Consider the following 17450-nt stretch of genomic DNA (forward strand, 5'->3'; position numbering starts at 1 on the left):
AATATCCACATTAATTTTAACATCTATACTTTAGAGCGTATGTGGTAGAGTAAAATCGCCTCCTGCTTCTACTTTTTTTTTAGTTCTTATATTTAAACACTGAAATTTTCCAGTGATTTCAACCTAGGACTTTCTAATTCTTAGTTTGGGACTCCGTGACAAATTGACGAATAATAAAGAGGAAAAAGTCACCTTGCCTTACCACTTTATTCGTCACTCAGCGCATACAAATGAAAGTGACCTAGAGGCTAAAGTCCCAAACTGGGACAGAGAAGAAAGAATTCCAGGCGTCAAAATCACTAAGAATCTCAGTTCTAACAAGCAAATAGCATACAAGGGCCTAATTGAAGAAAAGGCATCTTCACAGAGCTTTATTTCGCACAAAAATCTTCAACCCGCTTATAAATTCTCGTCAAATTTCAGTGCGGTTAGTTGTTGTTGCAGTTCATTTACGTCGCACTAGAGCTGCACAATGGACTATTGGCGACAGTCTGGGAAGCATCCCTGGGGATGATCCGAAGACATGCCATCACAATTTTGATCCTCTGCAGAGGGGATGGCACCCCCGATTCGGTAACCTGAGCGTGAAATCGAGCACTTTACTGTAGAACAGTTTAACGAGGACCGATAACGCACACCATCGGTCCCTGCGCAGACTGATCCAAGTGGTCACCCACCCCACACTAACCGTAACCAGTGATCTGCTGGGAACCGTGTCTTAACAATCAATCCACTGCTGGACTTCAGTGAGGGTAAGCTCCAATAACAGATATACACAACAAATGACAAAATAAAATGAATTCATTGTTACTGAAAAAATCGAACCTGCTACCTCCGTACTCCACAGCGTTAGATATAAGGACAAACCCCTTGATTCGTCTTTAAGCCTTGTAACCCACTTACTGGAAATAAGCTATCAGAAAACTAAGATAGCCAGTTTAACTGTCAAAATATTTAATAATTTAAACAAATAGATGCAAACGAACAATGAGGTGTTTTAGATTTCAGATAATAAGATTCAAATCTTTCCCAAAACCTTTTGGAGAAACTCCGCCTTTACAAGCGAATGTCATACGAGTGTTCAATTTCAAAATTAGAAAAATAAACACGACAAATGCTTAATATACTTGAGCGGGAACATCGGTTAAGGCACTACGTTTTATTGTGAAGTACCGGGTTCTATCCCGGATGGTGGCTTGAAGTCTTTCCAGCTTTAGATCAATGGATATCAACTTATCTGGGAAGTAAATGCGGCCGGTGTGCCGTGCTGATGATAGTGCAGCACATCATGCAATCACCTCAAAATGGAAGAACCTAAACCTCCATGCCATCTCTCTCGGCTGACTCATCGGCTGATTTAATTTACTTTATTTCAATATTTAATATTGGACACGATTAAGAACTCCGAGATCCCGCAGTGGACTGATCGTTAAGACACGGTTCCCAGCAGATCACCGAAGTCAAGCATCACTAGCTGCGGTCACCCACCCGCAAACTGATTGCAGCCAGCGATGCTTGACCGGTGCTCTACTGGGAGCCTGCTGGACGTAGAGTTGTATTACTACCATTTCTAATAATACAAACTGACAGCGTAGTTATTTACTTTAAAATAAATATTATAAAACTTTTTTTGTTGTTGCAATGATTTCACAAATCATCATATGTGTGTAAAACAATAAATAAATATTATACAATATAAACTTTTAATCCTAAATACTATAAGACCTGTTCTTTATATCACCTAGTAAATCTCATATATAAGTCAAAAATAAGCCAAATCAATCTATCTAAATCAATATTGTTTCTTAAAGATCTATCATAAAGTTGTGGTTTTCAGAATAACCAGTCAAGTCCCCTTTTTACACATTCCAAAAAATTTCAGAAGACACACAGTAACCAAAATGACCTCAGCTCAATTAACAATACATTGTGACGTCATGCTTACTATTGAACTTTAATCGTCCGCTTACGTGGTCAGTATCAAATTCTGCGATATCTAGTAATTGTTATAAATGTCAGAGAGGCGAATAGTTTCTTCGCTAACTGTCGTGATCCAGACCTGCGAGCTTTTATTTTTGATTTTCTATTTTATCTTTCTCTTATAAATTCTTGAGTGGATAATTTCTTGTGAATAAAACTTTAAATGAAGCTTCAAATAATGTCACTTAATACTTATCGTCTAAATATTGCACTTTTTGTGGTGGTGTGTCTGCTCATCCTTCAGACTTTGCCCTCCAATGGAATGGAAAATGCAGGATACAGTAGAATCACCAACGCTCGAGAACTCTTTAAGCCGACCCCTCTTATAACGAATTTAAGTCATTCAGCTGCTGAAGTAATGATGCATGATGTAAACAGTGCATTTGTATCAAACACCAGTCTTACTGATTTGATAAAGAACAACATTACTCGCCAGCTTTTCTTTCGTTACAGGGAAAGGTAATTTAAAATTTATTTATTTCGCAGAATTTTATTTAAAAATCAAAGATGAATCCAGATATGCTGCTTAATGCATGCAAAATGTAATGCTTATCATGATTATAATCATAATTTTACTCACATTATTATGATCATAATTTTACTCACATTATTATGATCATAATTTTACTCTCATTATTATGATTATAATTTTACTCTCATTATTATGATTATAATTTTACTCTCATTATTAGGATCATAATTTTACTCTCATTATTAGGATCATAATTTTACTCTCATTATTAGGATCATAATTTTACTCTCATTATTAGGATCATAATTTTACTCTCATTATTAGGATCATAGTTTTACTCTCATTATTATGATCATAATTTTACTCTCATTATTGTTATTATCATAATTTTACTCTCATTATTGTGATTATCATAGTGTTACTCTCATTATTGCGATTATCATAATTTTACTCTCATTATTGCGATTATCATAATTTTACTCTCATTATTGCGATTATCATAATTTTACTCTCATTATTAAGATTACAATTTCCGTTTCATTATTATGCTTATTATAATTTATTTTTGTATCATTATTATTCTTATCATAAGACATTTTTAATTTTTATATTTTGAATTATAAACTAGAATAGAACCATTTTATCTTTTACAATGAATATCTATTAAATACACGAGTGCAAAATCTAATATAACTCTCAGGATAAGTCACTCTGGATTCATCACGTTGCTGTTAATTTTATGAATTAAATTTATAAACATTTGAATGCATTTAAATTTAATTATTATTATATAATATTATATGCCTTATATTATACACTATAATTAAAATCCTTTGAAAAAACTAAGGCATAGAAACCAAAGTAGTCTCAAATTAATGGTATTTAAGTGACCAAATTAATCAGCTTAAGCACAGTTGGATTTAAAATCGTTAAACTTATTAGTCAAAAAAATGGAAAACATCTGATTTTAGGACTTCTTTAAGGCCTTAAATGACGAATTTTTAGCAAATAATGTCATTTTAATAATTGTTGTGATTTTGTGAAAAGTTATACTTTGTCTGTCTTTATCAATCGCTCCACTATACATAAAAAATGAGGAACATAGAAAAATGTAGAAAAAATATAGAAAAATGTTTGTGATCTAATTTAGTAATATTTTTAAATTTACACCAACGCCACATTGTATCGGCTCATAAAAATATGATCTTTCATCTATCTGGAAAAAAATTTACCAAATTGGCGATTTTTTTTTAAAAAGATTTTTTTTGGTAAAGTTGTTTGTTTATTTTAAAGTCCCGACAATTCTTTTTTTCGTAAGAAGGCTTAGATATAATTTAAAATTAAAAAGAAATCTACTCGAACAAATTTAAATTTATAGATTTTTATTTCATTTTCGGATCCGTTTTTAAAATATATATGTTATGATCAACGTAATTAATCGTTCAATCGCCAGATATTAATAATAACCATGTAGGTCGATTAAAGTGAATAATCTATCAGAATTTATCACATTTACCGGTTATTATTAATAATTACCGAATTAGGTCAAAGTAATAATTTTTCAAACCTGCTTTAAAATTTTGATTAAATATAAAAAATTTCTTAATACGAAAGATATGCCATTGTTTTGTATTCATCTTAATATGAAAGTTAAATTTTCCATCACGTGGAGCTTTGCCAAAATCTATTTTAATAAAGCCTTGAAATCAATTCATAACCGTTTTCCGAATTTTTTTATATTTATTAAATCTGTATTTCTGGAATGATATTAAAATTTATGAACTAAAGATAGATATGACACATAAACAACAAATTGAACTTTTAAAAGCTATTATTTTAAATTAAAACATAAATAAAAATACATTTTAATTTAATACTTAAATATAAATCCGTCTTTCAGTTAATCATTTTTTTAAACTCCGCAATGACATATCATCACAGCAAAGACATATAAAAATTGTCTTAGTTTCGATAAATTATGTATAATTAATTACACTGACCAAACTTCGTTGACAATTATTAATAGCCAGTTAGTATGATTAATGTGCATAATTTATCACATTTACCAATAAACGACATTATTATTTATGATCGCCCGTTATTATTAATGACAAAATTTTATAACTTTAACCGTAACATGCATAAAGGGATGATTACGAAACATCCTGTATATTATGGAGGTATTCTGCCAATTGCAGAGTTAATTTTGATTTAAGATATTGAGAGAATTAAACTTCAAATAGATCATATACATTAAATCTAATTTAATTGGTCAAAATAGCTTTCCATTTACAATAAGGAATTTCTTTAAGAATTACATTTACAGTATGAAGTCACCTTTACAGTACAATTTGTTCTAATACCTGTCAATTTGTGTTCAGTTGTGTTGTTCGTAAATTTTCTTCAAAATTTACAATGTAAAACTTAGAAATTTTCATTTGTAAATGCTTAAAAATCTGAAGAGTTCAAGTGTTCTCTATTCGGCGAAATCATCCTATAGCTAACTAGATGTACTCGGTGCGGTCGAAATCTTATATATTAATACTAGTACATTTAAAAAAAAAAACTTAACCTTAAAATTCTATTTAACCCGTATTATTATGAGTATGTAAAATTGATGTTTTTACATACCAGTTATGGTGGTTATTTATTAAATGATCTCTTTTTAAAAGTTATTGAAATGACTCAGGACCTATTAAGTCGGTACGCACTTATAAAATAAAACCGAAATCTTTACTTTAGGAGTCCCGCAGTGGACTGATCGTTAAGACACGTTTCCCAGCAGATCACCGAAGTCGAGCATTACTGGCTGCGGTCAGTGTGCTCTTGGGTGACCACTTGGATCAGTCTGTGTATGGATCGAGGGTGTGCGGTATTGGTCCTCCGTAAACTGTTCTACCGTAAAGTGCTCTACTTCGCGTGCAGGTCGTCGGGCTACCGAAGCGGGGGTGCCATCCCCCTGCGGAGGATCAAAATTGTGATGGCATGTCTTCGGATCATCCTCAGGGATGTTTCCCAGACTGTCGCCAATAGCCCATTGTGCAGCTCTAGTGCGACGTAAATTAACAAATCAAATCAAATCTTTACTTTAAGTAAACGCAGGTCCCCATGACCCGAAATACCAGTCATTTCCCTTCCATAACCAGATTTGGCGTATATCATAACACTGATTTCCTTGCTTTGAGTAGGATAGTAAGGAAACATGATTCAACCTAGACTCAGTTTAACCGATTCTGGTGCTTTCACCATTGACCATTCCATCTTATGAAACCATTAAGCTTCCTTCTTAATTGAATGAGTACCGCAGTATACTGATCGTAAAGACACGGTTCTCAGTAGGACACCGAAGTCAAGCATCCCCAGCTGCAGTCAATGAGCGGGTGGGTGATCACTTAGATCAGCCTGCCTAGGGACCGAGGGTGCTCGGTATCGGTCCTCGTTAAACTGTTCAACGGTAAAGACTTCGCGCGACAACCAAAGCAAGGGAGCCATCCTCTCTGCAGAGGATCAAAATTGCGGTGCTCATGTTCTCTGATCATTCTCAGGGATGTTTCCCAGACCGTCGCCAACAGCCCATTGTGCAACATAATAGCCAATAGCCTCTAGTGCGACATAAATAAAGTACCTAAGTTGGAGGCAAGTATTCGTTTGGAAACTGGTATGACTGTGACTTTAAGTAAATAGTTATCGATTCAAAAAAACATGCTACAAAATGTACAAAAGTAAATAAACTAAAGTTTTTCACGGGTAACCATTGTTTACAATATTTAAAAGAAGTTTGACACTTAAAAAAAAAACACTTCCCCAATGACCAGTTGTTGACCAAGGAGGTCATGAAAGTCAAGGCTTCATAATTTCGAGATCAATACAGCATGATGGGGGCAATGTAATTAGCACTGCGCACGGGCCGCTTTTATTTCTCTACAGAACTGTTAAGTTTCAAGACGCCACTGGGGGTGAACCTCGATCCTTCACAATGATAGTGATCTCAGTGCCATAAGAGGACGCCATACGACAGGGGAAGAACTCTTCGTTGCGAATTCTCCTTCACCTCTATTACTAATTTGAAAGAAAGAAAAATTGTTTTCAGGAAAATCTAAAGTAAGCAATTAAGTTTCAATTGCTGAAAAAAAAATTTAAAAATCTCAAAATGCAAGCAAATTAATAGAAGAGAACTTCTCCATTGCGTAATCCTAAGTTATATTCTCATAATTTATTTTCATTTTTTAAAATTTTCTTTTCAGCATTTGAAAATTCAAGTTTCACTCTAGGTTTGTCTGAACTCAATTTTTCCATAATTTAAATTTGAAATCAATTATGGAGGTAAAAGAGAAATTTAGACTAAAAGTTTCTCCCTTTGTATGGCGTCCTCTTAAGAGGTATCTACCATCGCCATTTTCGATTCCAGGTTAAATTTTAATTTGCTTTCTAGATTTTTTTTCTTTTTAACTTGACAAACTTTTGATGATGTAGTATTATTAGACAGCACAATACATTTTCAAAAAGGTAGAAAATAAAGGGATCACTTAATTAGATAAGGAGAAATAGCACTTGATAATTTTTAGAATTTCGATTAGTTTTTTCTCAAAAGAAGGCGATAAAGTAACGCGATTTATGGTTTGGAGTAAGTAATTTAAAACTACACGTTTCTTAGTTTTAATATTTTTTTACACTCTAATCTTATTGCAGTTTACATTGATGAAAAGCGATTTGGATAACGATAAAAAGCTACTTTATCGCTAATTACATATAAATATAAAGACGCTCATCAAAAATCTAAACTAATAACTGTTTGCTATTTAAAAATCTTTCAAAAAAAGGTTGATTGCAGAATTGTAAAGGCATACTTTTGGGCGGAAAAATGAAGAGAATCTAAAATACCACACGCTTTTTCTCTAAAACTCTGATTGGGCGACGGCCTTATATTTTAGATGCATCAAAATATAATACCAAATATAGTAAACGCCCATCATAAGTTTATTGGAGAAAATTAAATTAAAAGGATTAAAAGCATACTTAGAATCCCTCCTCGTCTTCAATTCTTCCACAGTTGCATTTGGTCAACACCTACTTTAGGTGGTTACGGTTTGGTCAGGTCTCTTAACAACTGTGACACTATTTTATTTAAGTGGTATACCACAATAGAAATAATAAGTGGACTCAGTGGAGTCTGATTTTCTCGCAATTAATGAAAAGAATTGGAGATCAAAGATAAATCAGAAGTCATCATGGAGAAATCTTCAGAGGAAGGCATTGGCTCACATTGGGCTGTCTAGCCAACTATGATGATGATGGTATGCCACAATTTTTCATGGTTTGAAGTTGAGTTACTAAAGGAGATTTAGTTCCCCTTGTCCCAGTTTATATTTTTATAGAGAATTTCTTATAATGTGAGAGAAACTATTAACCTTAGAGAGATTGCTGAATTTATTTGAAAAATAATAAAATATTTAAGCTATCTAACAATGCTAAAAACATACTATTTCGGATCCAGGAGGACGAAACGTTCGTGGTTTAAGCTATAAAGGAAAGAAGAAAAGCACTTAATATTGTCTAACAAGACTTAAAAGTTAAGAATTACAAACCTTTTCCAGACATTAAAGAAAATCATACGCAAAACATAAAAACTTATAATCCGGAAAACTTTCAGACCTATCGCGGTGATGGCTTTATTGAAGTAAATGTCTTGTCTCCATCAAAACATCCGGTAAGTCAAGCCGCCAAAAGACTATACATCAAAATTCTCATAATCTTGAGTTGTATTTCTCGTGTTTGTGATATCTAAAATAATCAATCAATTACCCTTTTTACACTTCCCACAAATTTGCAACATGATATGTAAATACTTCAAGTGACCTCTGCTCATTTTACTTTACATCCTGACGTCATATTCACGATTAGAATTTTTTATCAAACTAAAAGCTGTTGTTTTAAATGTCGGCTGTGCATAAGTTTCTTCTCAAACTATCATATTTCATACGTAGGAGCATTGGACGCTAATTTTTATATTTGCTTTCCTATTTTAGTATTCCCTATTCGCTCCGTTATAGTGGCTGATTTATTGTTCTGTGTGTGAAATTAAAAAACTTTTTAATGAATTTTCAAATGTCACGTGATATTAACAGATTAAAATTCGTGCTTTTTGTTGTGGTGTGCTTGTTCGGCTGTCAACTTTCATATTCCGATGAGTTGACGGAATCTGGATATGGTAATATTACTAATTCCAGAGAACTTTTCCAGCCGACACCTCTTATAACGAATTTAACACGTTCAGCAGCTGAAGTGTTGATACAAGAGGCAAACAATGCATTCGTATCGAACACTAGCCTTGTTGATTTGATACAGAATAATGTAACTCATCATCTTTTATTACGTTACAGAGAAAGGTAATGGTAGTTTTAATTTCGTTGATTCTTTGCTGATACCAAACTTTGATCTACTTTAAGTAGATAAGATTTTATTAAGTAGATAAGATGCTAAGTAGATAAGATGTTGTAATAAAATTTAAGTAATTTTTAAAATTTTCCTAGATTTTTCCAGAAGTTCATGTCACTTTAAGTTAATTATGAATTTTAATTTAAAAAATCTTTTTATTTTATGAGAACTAATTTTTCTTACGCATGCTAGAAGCTTACAGTGAATTATTGATTTGATATCATTAATAACGAGAGTTCACGTTAGTAAAACGACATGACGACAATTGACGCCAAATGTTCTACAAATATCGCTAAAATCATACGCATGAGCATAAATTTGTCGCTTTGAAATATATTTGGAATTTACAAAACTAGTATCGAAAAAATAGTTCTTTTGCTTTAAACCCCATGCATTTAAAAAAATCGCTGCACTAATTTTCTCGCTTAATTTAATAATTATGGAGAATTCTAATGCGTTTCATTCAAATGATTTTAACTGAAGGTGTCATTTACAAAAAAATTTAAGTTATATCTTGAAAATTTCAAATTTACATGCTATGCTATGCTTTGCATTCATGTAATTTTTTCATCATTTTTCTTCAATAAAATAATATTTTGTGCTCTTTTAGAATTGGCTTAGTTTAAAATTTTATAATTTCAGCTAATTTATTTTTAATGCAATATTTTGTTAGTTCTTACTTTCTGTTTTCCTCATTTATTTATTTATTTGGTCTCTGCTTTTTAATCTCTATGTTGAATCTGTTTACGAATATTAATTTAGCTTTTTTTCACTTAATTTCATTAAATACTATCATTATGGGGTAAATAATCTAATTGGTAAAGTGTTGTAGATCACAATTAATAATTTTTAATGCGTAGAATGAATTGTATAATTGTAAAATTCGCTTTGTTTTTTCTGAACTTGGTCTACCCCGTTAAGTTTTCGACCACTAAATGTCTACCTAAATGGTCCAATTGGATGACTAAATTTTTATTAGTGTCAACCCTATTAACAACTTTTATATTGAAAGATATCAACAAAAATGACTAAGTCTAAAGACTGTGTAGAATATGTCTATTTTGTTTGCTAAGAAAAAGATGCAAAGCTCAGTTGGCTAAGCTTTGAGCAAAACGAGTAATTGCTTCAGATACAAGATTCTGACCTATTTGCAAAAGCGAGTTTGTATTGTATGCGTTAGAAAACGCAAGTGCTTTAATATTAGTTTCTCAAACAAGCATTCTTTTTAAATTACGTATTAACTAAATGCAAAAATAGAATTGCAGTAAAATAAACTGCTAAATATTTTTACTTTTGTTGAAATTTTACAAATACTAGTAAAACAGTAATGCGTCCTTATAACGTAATTTTGAAGAAATGTCACATATTGTACACATTTACTTCCGATACAACATAGTAAAAATATCAACCATAATAATGTACGTTTTTTTAATAAGAGTCGTTGAACAGTCGACCCAATTTTGGGTTTACGACTGCTGATGTTCAACTCCGTAGCCTTGTAATTTTTGAACCAACCCAGAAGACGAGGAAACTTCTGGATCAGTACCCCTCAGAGGTATTGATTTGTTATGGGAACATGAAGGACTTTGCGACTCGACAAATTTAACTTGCATCAGCCACCATTTACTACACGGGGAGCCTTCGGCCGGCAGGGATCGAACCCGCGAACTCTTGGACATGGTCCCAGTGTCCTACCAATCAGGCTATCCCGGTCTAATGTACACTTTTGAAGTAGACTATGCGTTTTTTTACTGTTTATTAAAAAAATTCGTTCCGCAGTGGACTGATCGTTAAGACACGGTTCCCAGCAGTTCACCGAAGTCAAGCATCACTGGCTGTGGTCAGTGTGCGGGTGGGTGACCACTTGGATTAGTCTGCGTAGGGATCGAGGGTGTGCGGTATTGGTCTTCGTTAAACTGTTCTACCGTAAAGTGCTCGACTTCGCGTGCAGGTCGTCGGGCTACCGAAGCAGGGTGCCATCCCCTCTGCGGAGGATCAAAATTGTGATGGCATTTCTTCGGATCATCCTCAGGGATGCTTCCCAGACCGTCGCCTATAGCCCATTGTGCAGCTCTAGTGCGATGTAAATTAACTACAAGAGCTGCAACAATTAAAAAAATTCTGTATAGGTTTTTATTCAACGAAAATGGATTACTATGATGAGCCCAAGGAAAATTTATAAACTAAGCAACTTTTTGCTGAAGTGACATAAAAATATATTAATTAAAAAACTTTTTATCAAATAAAAAATTTTTTCGTTTTTCTACTCAATAAACAAAATGTTGTATAATGTATATATAACTGTTTTATAATATATATAAAATAAACCAAATGTCTACTTAATAAACAAAATGTGTATTTTTAGAAATACTGATATAATCAGAAGGGAAATTATCTTCTCATTAAGATGTATCTTTTTCTCTCTTTTTTTATTTTTTATCTTATTTTGAGTCATTAAACCCCGCATTCATTAGAGTGAACTAGGTCAGCTAACTTTTGTCCTTGTCCGTGAATCACTTTTGACCAAATTGAACTCCTTATTTTGGGTTCAGGGTCACCAACTTCCTTTTTAACACAGCAATGATAGTACGCATTAACTTAATTTTATTAAAAAAATAACGCAACCATTGGGGTGTAGGTATCAAAAACTGGTTTTTAAATTGATACTCAAATTCTTCTAAAGCAATATTTCTAGACCATGAAAACCGGATACAAAAATCAAAATTTGACTTTAAGTGCGTATGACGCTAAGTACAATATAAAATCTTAAAATACGACAACTTTTTTTTATTTATTTTAATATAAATGCTACTGTTAATTTAAAAATATATATATATAGACAGCATAAAACTAGTTATTTATCAAAAATAGTTTTTCTTTTCCCATTCAGATTTTTTAAAAAATGATAACTCAAAATTGGTAATTGACTGAGGTAGAAGACGCGATTCCAAACTTTTGTTGACTTAAAAAAAAAACTAAATCCATTCAGCTGTCATTTTTAAATATAATTCTGAAATTTTGTTAGAAAAAATTCCTCAATTATAATAAATACTCTAATAATTAAAATCTCAGATTTACTTAACAGAAACTACTTTGTATGGGCTGTGAAATAGGAATGTTTTTTTAATACCGTTATTGATTAAATTGGAACCAATTTTAAATTATGTTCTAAAACCATTCATTAAATGAATTCCAATAAAAAGTAAATTTCCATTTACCGAAAGCACACACCTTTAGTTTTGCATTTTCCAGTGGAAATCTTACTAGCCATTCCCGCTAATAGCCGCGAATACGAGAATAGCCATTCCCGCTATAACTATAATTTTCGATTATGAGAAGTTTATTTCTTCAATAATTCGAAAAATTTACCACCCACAAATAAATTCCACTTGAATAAGATAAGTTTTGCCTAGCCAAAATTTCTCAGTTGAGCCGACCGAATGTGTAGTGGTCAGGGAGCTGACCTCACATCAGTAAGGTCCTGGGTTCGAATCCCGTACAATACAAAACCGCTCTTGGATGTTCCTTCATTCTCTGTACCATCTGTCCTCACTGTGGGAGCAACGTTGACCCGCCTAATATGGTGCCCCTGAAAGAGTGACAGACAAATCTGCCTTACTGATACCTGAATAAAGAGTTTTAATCTGGTGGGCATTGGAAAAAAAAATTTCTCAGTTTACTTAAATGATTTTCATCCAAGAGTTTAGGAAAGGGAAGAAACTAACAATTTTCTGGAAAAACTAATTTAAGTTTCTAGTTGTTATTATTATTAAAACATAAGTTTGAAACAGTTTTAGAAGTCTAAAATCGAACTCAGTATGAAAAATAAAATCATTTCTTCCAGTTTTCAAAAACAATAATCAGATGAAATTTTTTTTTGAATTCGCAAAATTTACAGTACAAAACTAGTAACACAACATATGAAGAAGAAAAAAAATGAACTGTAATTTATAATTGTTTATTAAAGTTGAAATAAAAATTAAAGTATATAGGAATTTATTTATAACTATTGCAGGAATTTCTATTCTGCAAAATATTTTTAAAATACCCTTTAAAAAAAAAAAAAAAAAAAAAAAAAAAAAAAAAAACTTATTTATTGAACAATACTAAACTGTGAAACACATCAAAGTTCATCATAGTCAGGTGTAACTACCTGATAAAGAAAGACTTAATTATTCTGTAATTAGTATAAATTATTAATAAATATTTCTACTATTTATTTTCAACAATATTTTGCTTTTTCACACACAAAAAAAGAAAAAATATGAATTTTATACTGTTGGAATTTTTGATAACATAACTGGATGTATTTTTGACTTCTAACATCTTCACAACCCTTTCTCGATGCAGGTTAGTCTATTATCTACCAAGCTACATCATGCTACATTTTGTTTAATTTCCTTATCATAGAAAATTAGCAACAAATGAATGCAAAAAAGTCTCAAAATTGATCTTACGTTACGCATCGCTTTTAGATTCAAAACAGACTGTAGTTTTTTTTTTCTTTTTTTAATGTTATTCACTATTTTCACACAGATAACCTATCTGGTAAATCGGGTCTCACAACCCTATTTATCTCTTCTACACCTTGATTAATTTTTTGCAGCAGACAGTTTCAGTTCAGTGAATGCTTTAACACGGGCTTTGGTACAGTATAGCTTCTCATTAGTTCTCATACCGTTATCTCTGGAATAAATCTATTAAAATTAACAACATATTACTTTAATTAAACGCTTGAAATTAATAAAACTTTTTTTTATTTTAAAACAGTTTCTTGTTGCAATATTGCCATTCTTGTTAGAATGAAACTTAAAATAAGTGAAATAATAATTCAAATATCACACTGAAAATTTACTATATTGCGAAATCTGTTGAGAATATTCTGTTCAAAAAAAATAAATAAATAAACCTTAAGGACTTGAATGGGATATTTTTGATTACTGGAGCAACGTAAACTTGGTCCAAGGCTAAAAAAAAGAAAATAAATCTGGAAAGAGTTGTAATTATAATTTGTTCAGTTAATCTGTAAAAATAAACTGAACCTTTAAAATATTATGTATTTTATTTACTTAACCAAATAAAATTGGTCGCGTACATGCATTTCAAAGTATTTAAAAAAATTAGTTCGCATGTAAAATGATCCATAAAAATTTGTACTTCATAAGCAAGTTATTCAACTGGAACTTTAATAGAAATTTGTCAATTTTCATTTTTCGTATGCGGAGTTCGTTCTTTAAAAATCTCTCAACATCAAAAAGACGCAAGTGAAGCTGACGCCGCTGTTTTGGGCGTTCAACTTACAACGTTGCATTTTGTTTTGTTGTGCTAAAAATCTTAAGGTGTAAGAGCTTGAATAGCGGACGTGTGCAGAAAAATTTAGTGCGCAAAATAAAACTGACAACTCTGAATAACTTTTTAATGATCGGATCTTCACGTTCTAGGAATCATTATTAATGGTTCAAGGGGCTAACTTTAAATATGCTAATTAATTAGTACATACTATAGTTTAAGTTGCGAAATCAGACACAAACACGTTCTTTCTCAATAAACAGCTTTTTTTCAACGGATTCTGACCCCCAATATATAGGAGGCAGCCACAATCGAGATGATATGGTCCCAATATTTTGGTCACAAGCGGTTCTAAGTTTGAACTCCTTAATGTTAATTTTACTTTTTGCATATTTCCATTACAATTGAGTCATAGAACGTGAAGATTCGATCATTAAATCAAAAGTTATTTAGGGTGGTCCATTTCTTTTCGCACTATAGTGCAGGGTTTATAATTGTCCTCATATTCACGATTTTCCTGATAAAAATGTCTTGTTCTTATTTGACCTGGTTTTCAGCTTTTTGTCGCTAATGTTCCTGATTTTTTAGTGTGCAGAACATTGCAGTTCTTAAGCATACAAATTCGGATTTAAAAAAAAAATTGGATTTGGATTTTTGATCCAACATTTTTTATTTTAAATGATATCAGTAGAAATTACGAAACTCAACAGTTCCAATTTATTGACTTTATTCTGGTTGTATAGATGGTCCTTTTTTTAAAAAAAATACAATAAGCCAGTGAAAATGAACTAAATTAACAATTTCAAAATATCACATTTTAATGATAAATTCAGGGCTCATGGGATTATTTTCAACAAATGCAGTAAAAAATTTTGTCGGATGGAGTTTTAGAGTTTCACTATTATCGATTTGTCTCCTTCATGTGATTTTACAAACTGATATGATTACTGTATTGTTGATTGAAATCTATCATAGAATTTGTAAATCATGAATTCAGGGATCATTCACTAAATACTTTAGAACAAAATTTTAAATGGGATATTCATTATGTTTTCATTTCGAGTTATTTGATTAAAGTAATCTTGAACTCAATTACAAATTTTTATTATAAATTGCTATGAGAGAATATTAGCCAATTGACTCTGTTTATTTTTTCAATGCAAAAGTAATAAAATTTTTCCAGGTCTTTATTTGAAACTAATATAAATGATTCAGTATTGATAAAAATATACTGGAAACTTTTAAAAATTTTACGACGCACACAGTATTACAAAGTATTCTGAAATTTAAAATAGTACATTTTATGAATCATTTGCGGTAAAATTCGCTTTTGTTGTAATTAAGTAGAGCAAATAATGTGTTTTTAATTTATTTTTTTAAAGTATTATGTAAGGTAAACTTTTTCAAAAAATTTCTTGATTTTTTTTTTCTTTTCTTCGACCCACTATTAACATGTGTACAGGCAGCACGATGGAGTAAAGTAATTTAATATGTGATAATTATTAACTGTTAAATTAGTAAAAAAAAATACTATGTGAAACGCCATTCAACCCGTCTAAATCTTAAAAACTATTAAAATAAGAATAATCGAATCAAGAAGTAGAAAGCTTTCAATTTGAACTGTTATGACACACGGTTATTGTAAACAAGTAAAATCAAGTCTCCCTTTTTGAGTCTAACGTTCTGTATAAATTTAAGCTTAAATTTTATTTTCAAGTAAAAATTGATTATTTTTCAAATCCAGATAATCATTCCACTTCGTCATGATTTACATAGTAATAAAATATTCGTGCAAATAATTACAATACTATATTGACAAAATGATTAAAAAAATATTTCGACTTAAGAAAACAATGATTACTACGAAGCAATCACTAATTTGGTAAACAAAGTTTCTAGTCTAGTAAAATATTTAAAAAGAGTTACATGCTTTGGATTGCTATTACTAATTAATAGCTATCTCTACAAAATCTAAATCTATTAATTTTAAAAATATAATCCACAAGTCTGTTATTATGCCATTTTAAATTGATAAAATTGGCACTAAAACCAAACTCCAATTGATTACGATATTTTCTGACTTTTAAGAGCATTGTTGTCTTTACTTTAAGAAGAGATATTAGTGACATAGTAACAAAATTACTTTGTCATTAACTAGTAAGAGTTAGTACAAAATCAATGCCACTATTTAATAAAGAACTGCTGCTATCTCAGGAATATTCTCATTATATAGCCCGATGTACTTTTCAGTTAGCTGGGCGCAAGAGAAAAGTCGCCAAAAATGTAGACCTCCACCAACTTTTTTTTAAAATTTTTTAAACAGATTAAAATAAAAGAATTTTAAAAAAAGTTTAATTCACCCGGCTCACCGAAAAGTACCCATAGACCCACTTCCCGTTAGGTTTATTTCCTTCAGACATGCACGGATTCCACGACCCTAAATTGCTCTAATGACAATTTCCTCCATTCCCCCCCCCCCTCTTTTTAATTTTTCGTCAGATATGGTTTGAAACTCAATGTTATTGTACTACCGGAAAAGGTATTATATTGTTTTAACATTGAATTTGGCGCAATATGGTCTAATCAGACTTTAGTGCCATTAAATTCGACCTTCAATCCACAAATTCATTACCAGTTTAACGCTTCAATTTACAGACCCACATACGCGGGATATTTATGTTAAGCTTTCATTCGTTGAATAATTGCAATCAAAGTTGTAGTTGATTATATTTTATTTTTTTCAGGAATCGACAGAATCGCTTAATGGAAGTCCAACAAGACATTTTACGCAAGCTTGGATTATCACGAAATCACAATGTCACTTCCCACATGTCTCAGGAAGAGAGACAGTCTCTCGTGTCGTCTTTCGACAGGACAATGTTCGCTCGACTGGAAAACGATACAGTCCATTGTGACGACGAGAATATGTGTTAGAAAATTATGCTCTATTCAGGACAGTATAGCCCTTCTGATATTACAGACTTAATTGCAAGCGTAGGTCTAAGCGCCGATTAGCCTTTGAAAGAGTGACGTTTTATAGTGTAGCTATAAAATGTGAATTTTTTAATACCGATTCTGATTGATAGTATGTTATTTGCAGTATTTTATGTACATATTTTTTTGTAAATAAATTTTTAATGTTTATTTTTTATTTATCATTGAAATTCAAAAAACTAGTGCTTATTTGAATAAATAAACTTACTTGTAGTTTATTTGTATGATTGAGAGCTAATGGATCCAACAGAGTAACTTATTTAATTCACTATTTATTTGT

The 17450-nt window shown here is 31.4% G+C and overlaps 2 protein-coding genes across 3 annotated transcripts in view; one reads left to right on the plus strand and one right to left on the minus strand.

The window, feature by feature from the left end:
* LOC107453504 (dual specificity protein phosphatase 19) overlaps positions 1-8146 on the minus strand; it is a 40671-nt gene extending 32525 nt beyond the window's left edge. Inside the window, exon 1 of the mRNA XM_071177547.2 lies at positions 8038-8146. The gene's annotated coding sequence lies outside the window, so the exon portion shown is untranslated. The remainder of the gene's footprint in view (positions 1-8037) is intronic.
* On the plus strand, positions 1963-17320 carry LOC110283279 (uncharacterized). Of its 2 annotated transcripts, none has more exons than XM_071177550.2 (2): positions 1963-2439; positions 16921-17320. In XM_071177550.2, the coding sequence occupies exons 1-2, from the start codon at positions 2144-2146 to the stop codon at positions 17108-17110; spliced, it is 486 nt and encodes a 161-aa protein (XP_071033651.1). In that variant the 5' UTR covers positions 1963-2143; the 3' UTR covers positions 17111-17320. The 2 variants fall into 2 exon arrangements, with proteins under 2 accessions (XP_071033651.1, XP_071033649.2); XM_071177548.2 differs by lacking the exon at positions 1963-2439 and adding an exon at positions 8352-8838.
* The last annotated feature ends 130 nt before the right edge of the window (positions 17321-17450 follow it).

This window comes from Parasteatoda tepidariorum, chromosome 2 (assembly GCF_982258835.1).
Source record: "Parasteatoda tepidariorum strain Cologne lab strain chromosome 2, Ptep-v5.0, whole genome shotgun sequence".
Lineage (NCBI taxonomy): Eukaryota > Metazoa > Arthropoda > Arachnida > Araneae > Theridiidae > Parasteatoda > Parasteatoda tepidariorum.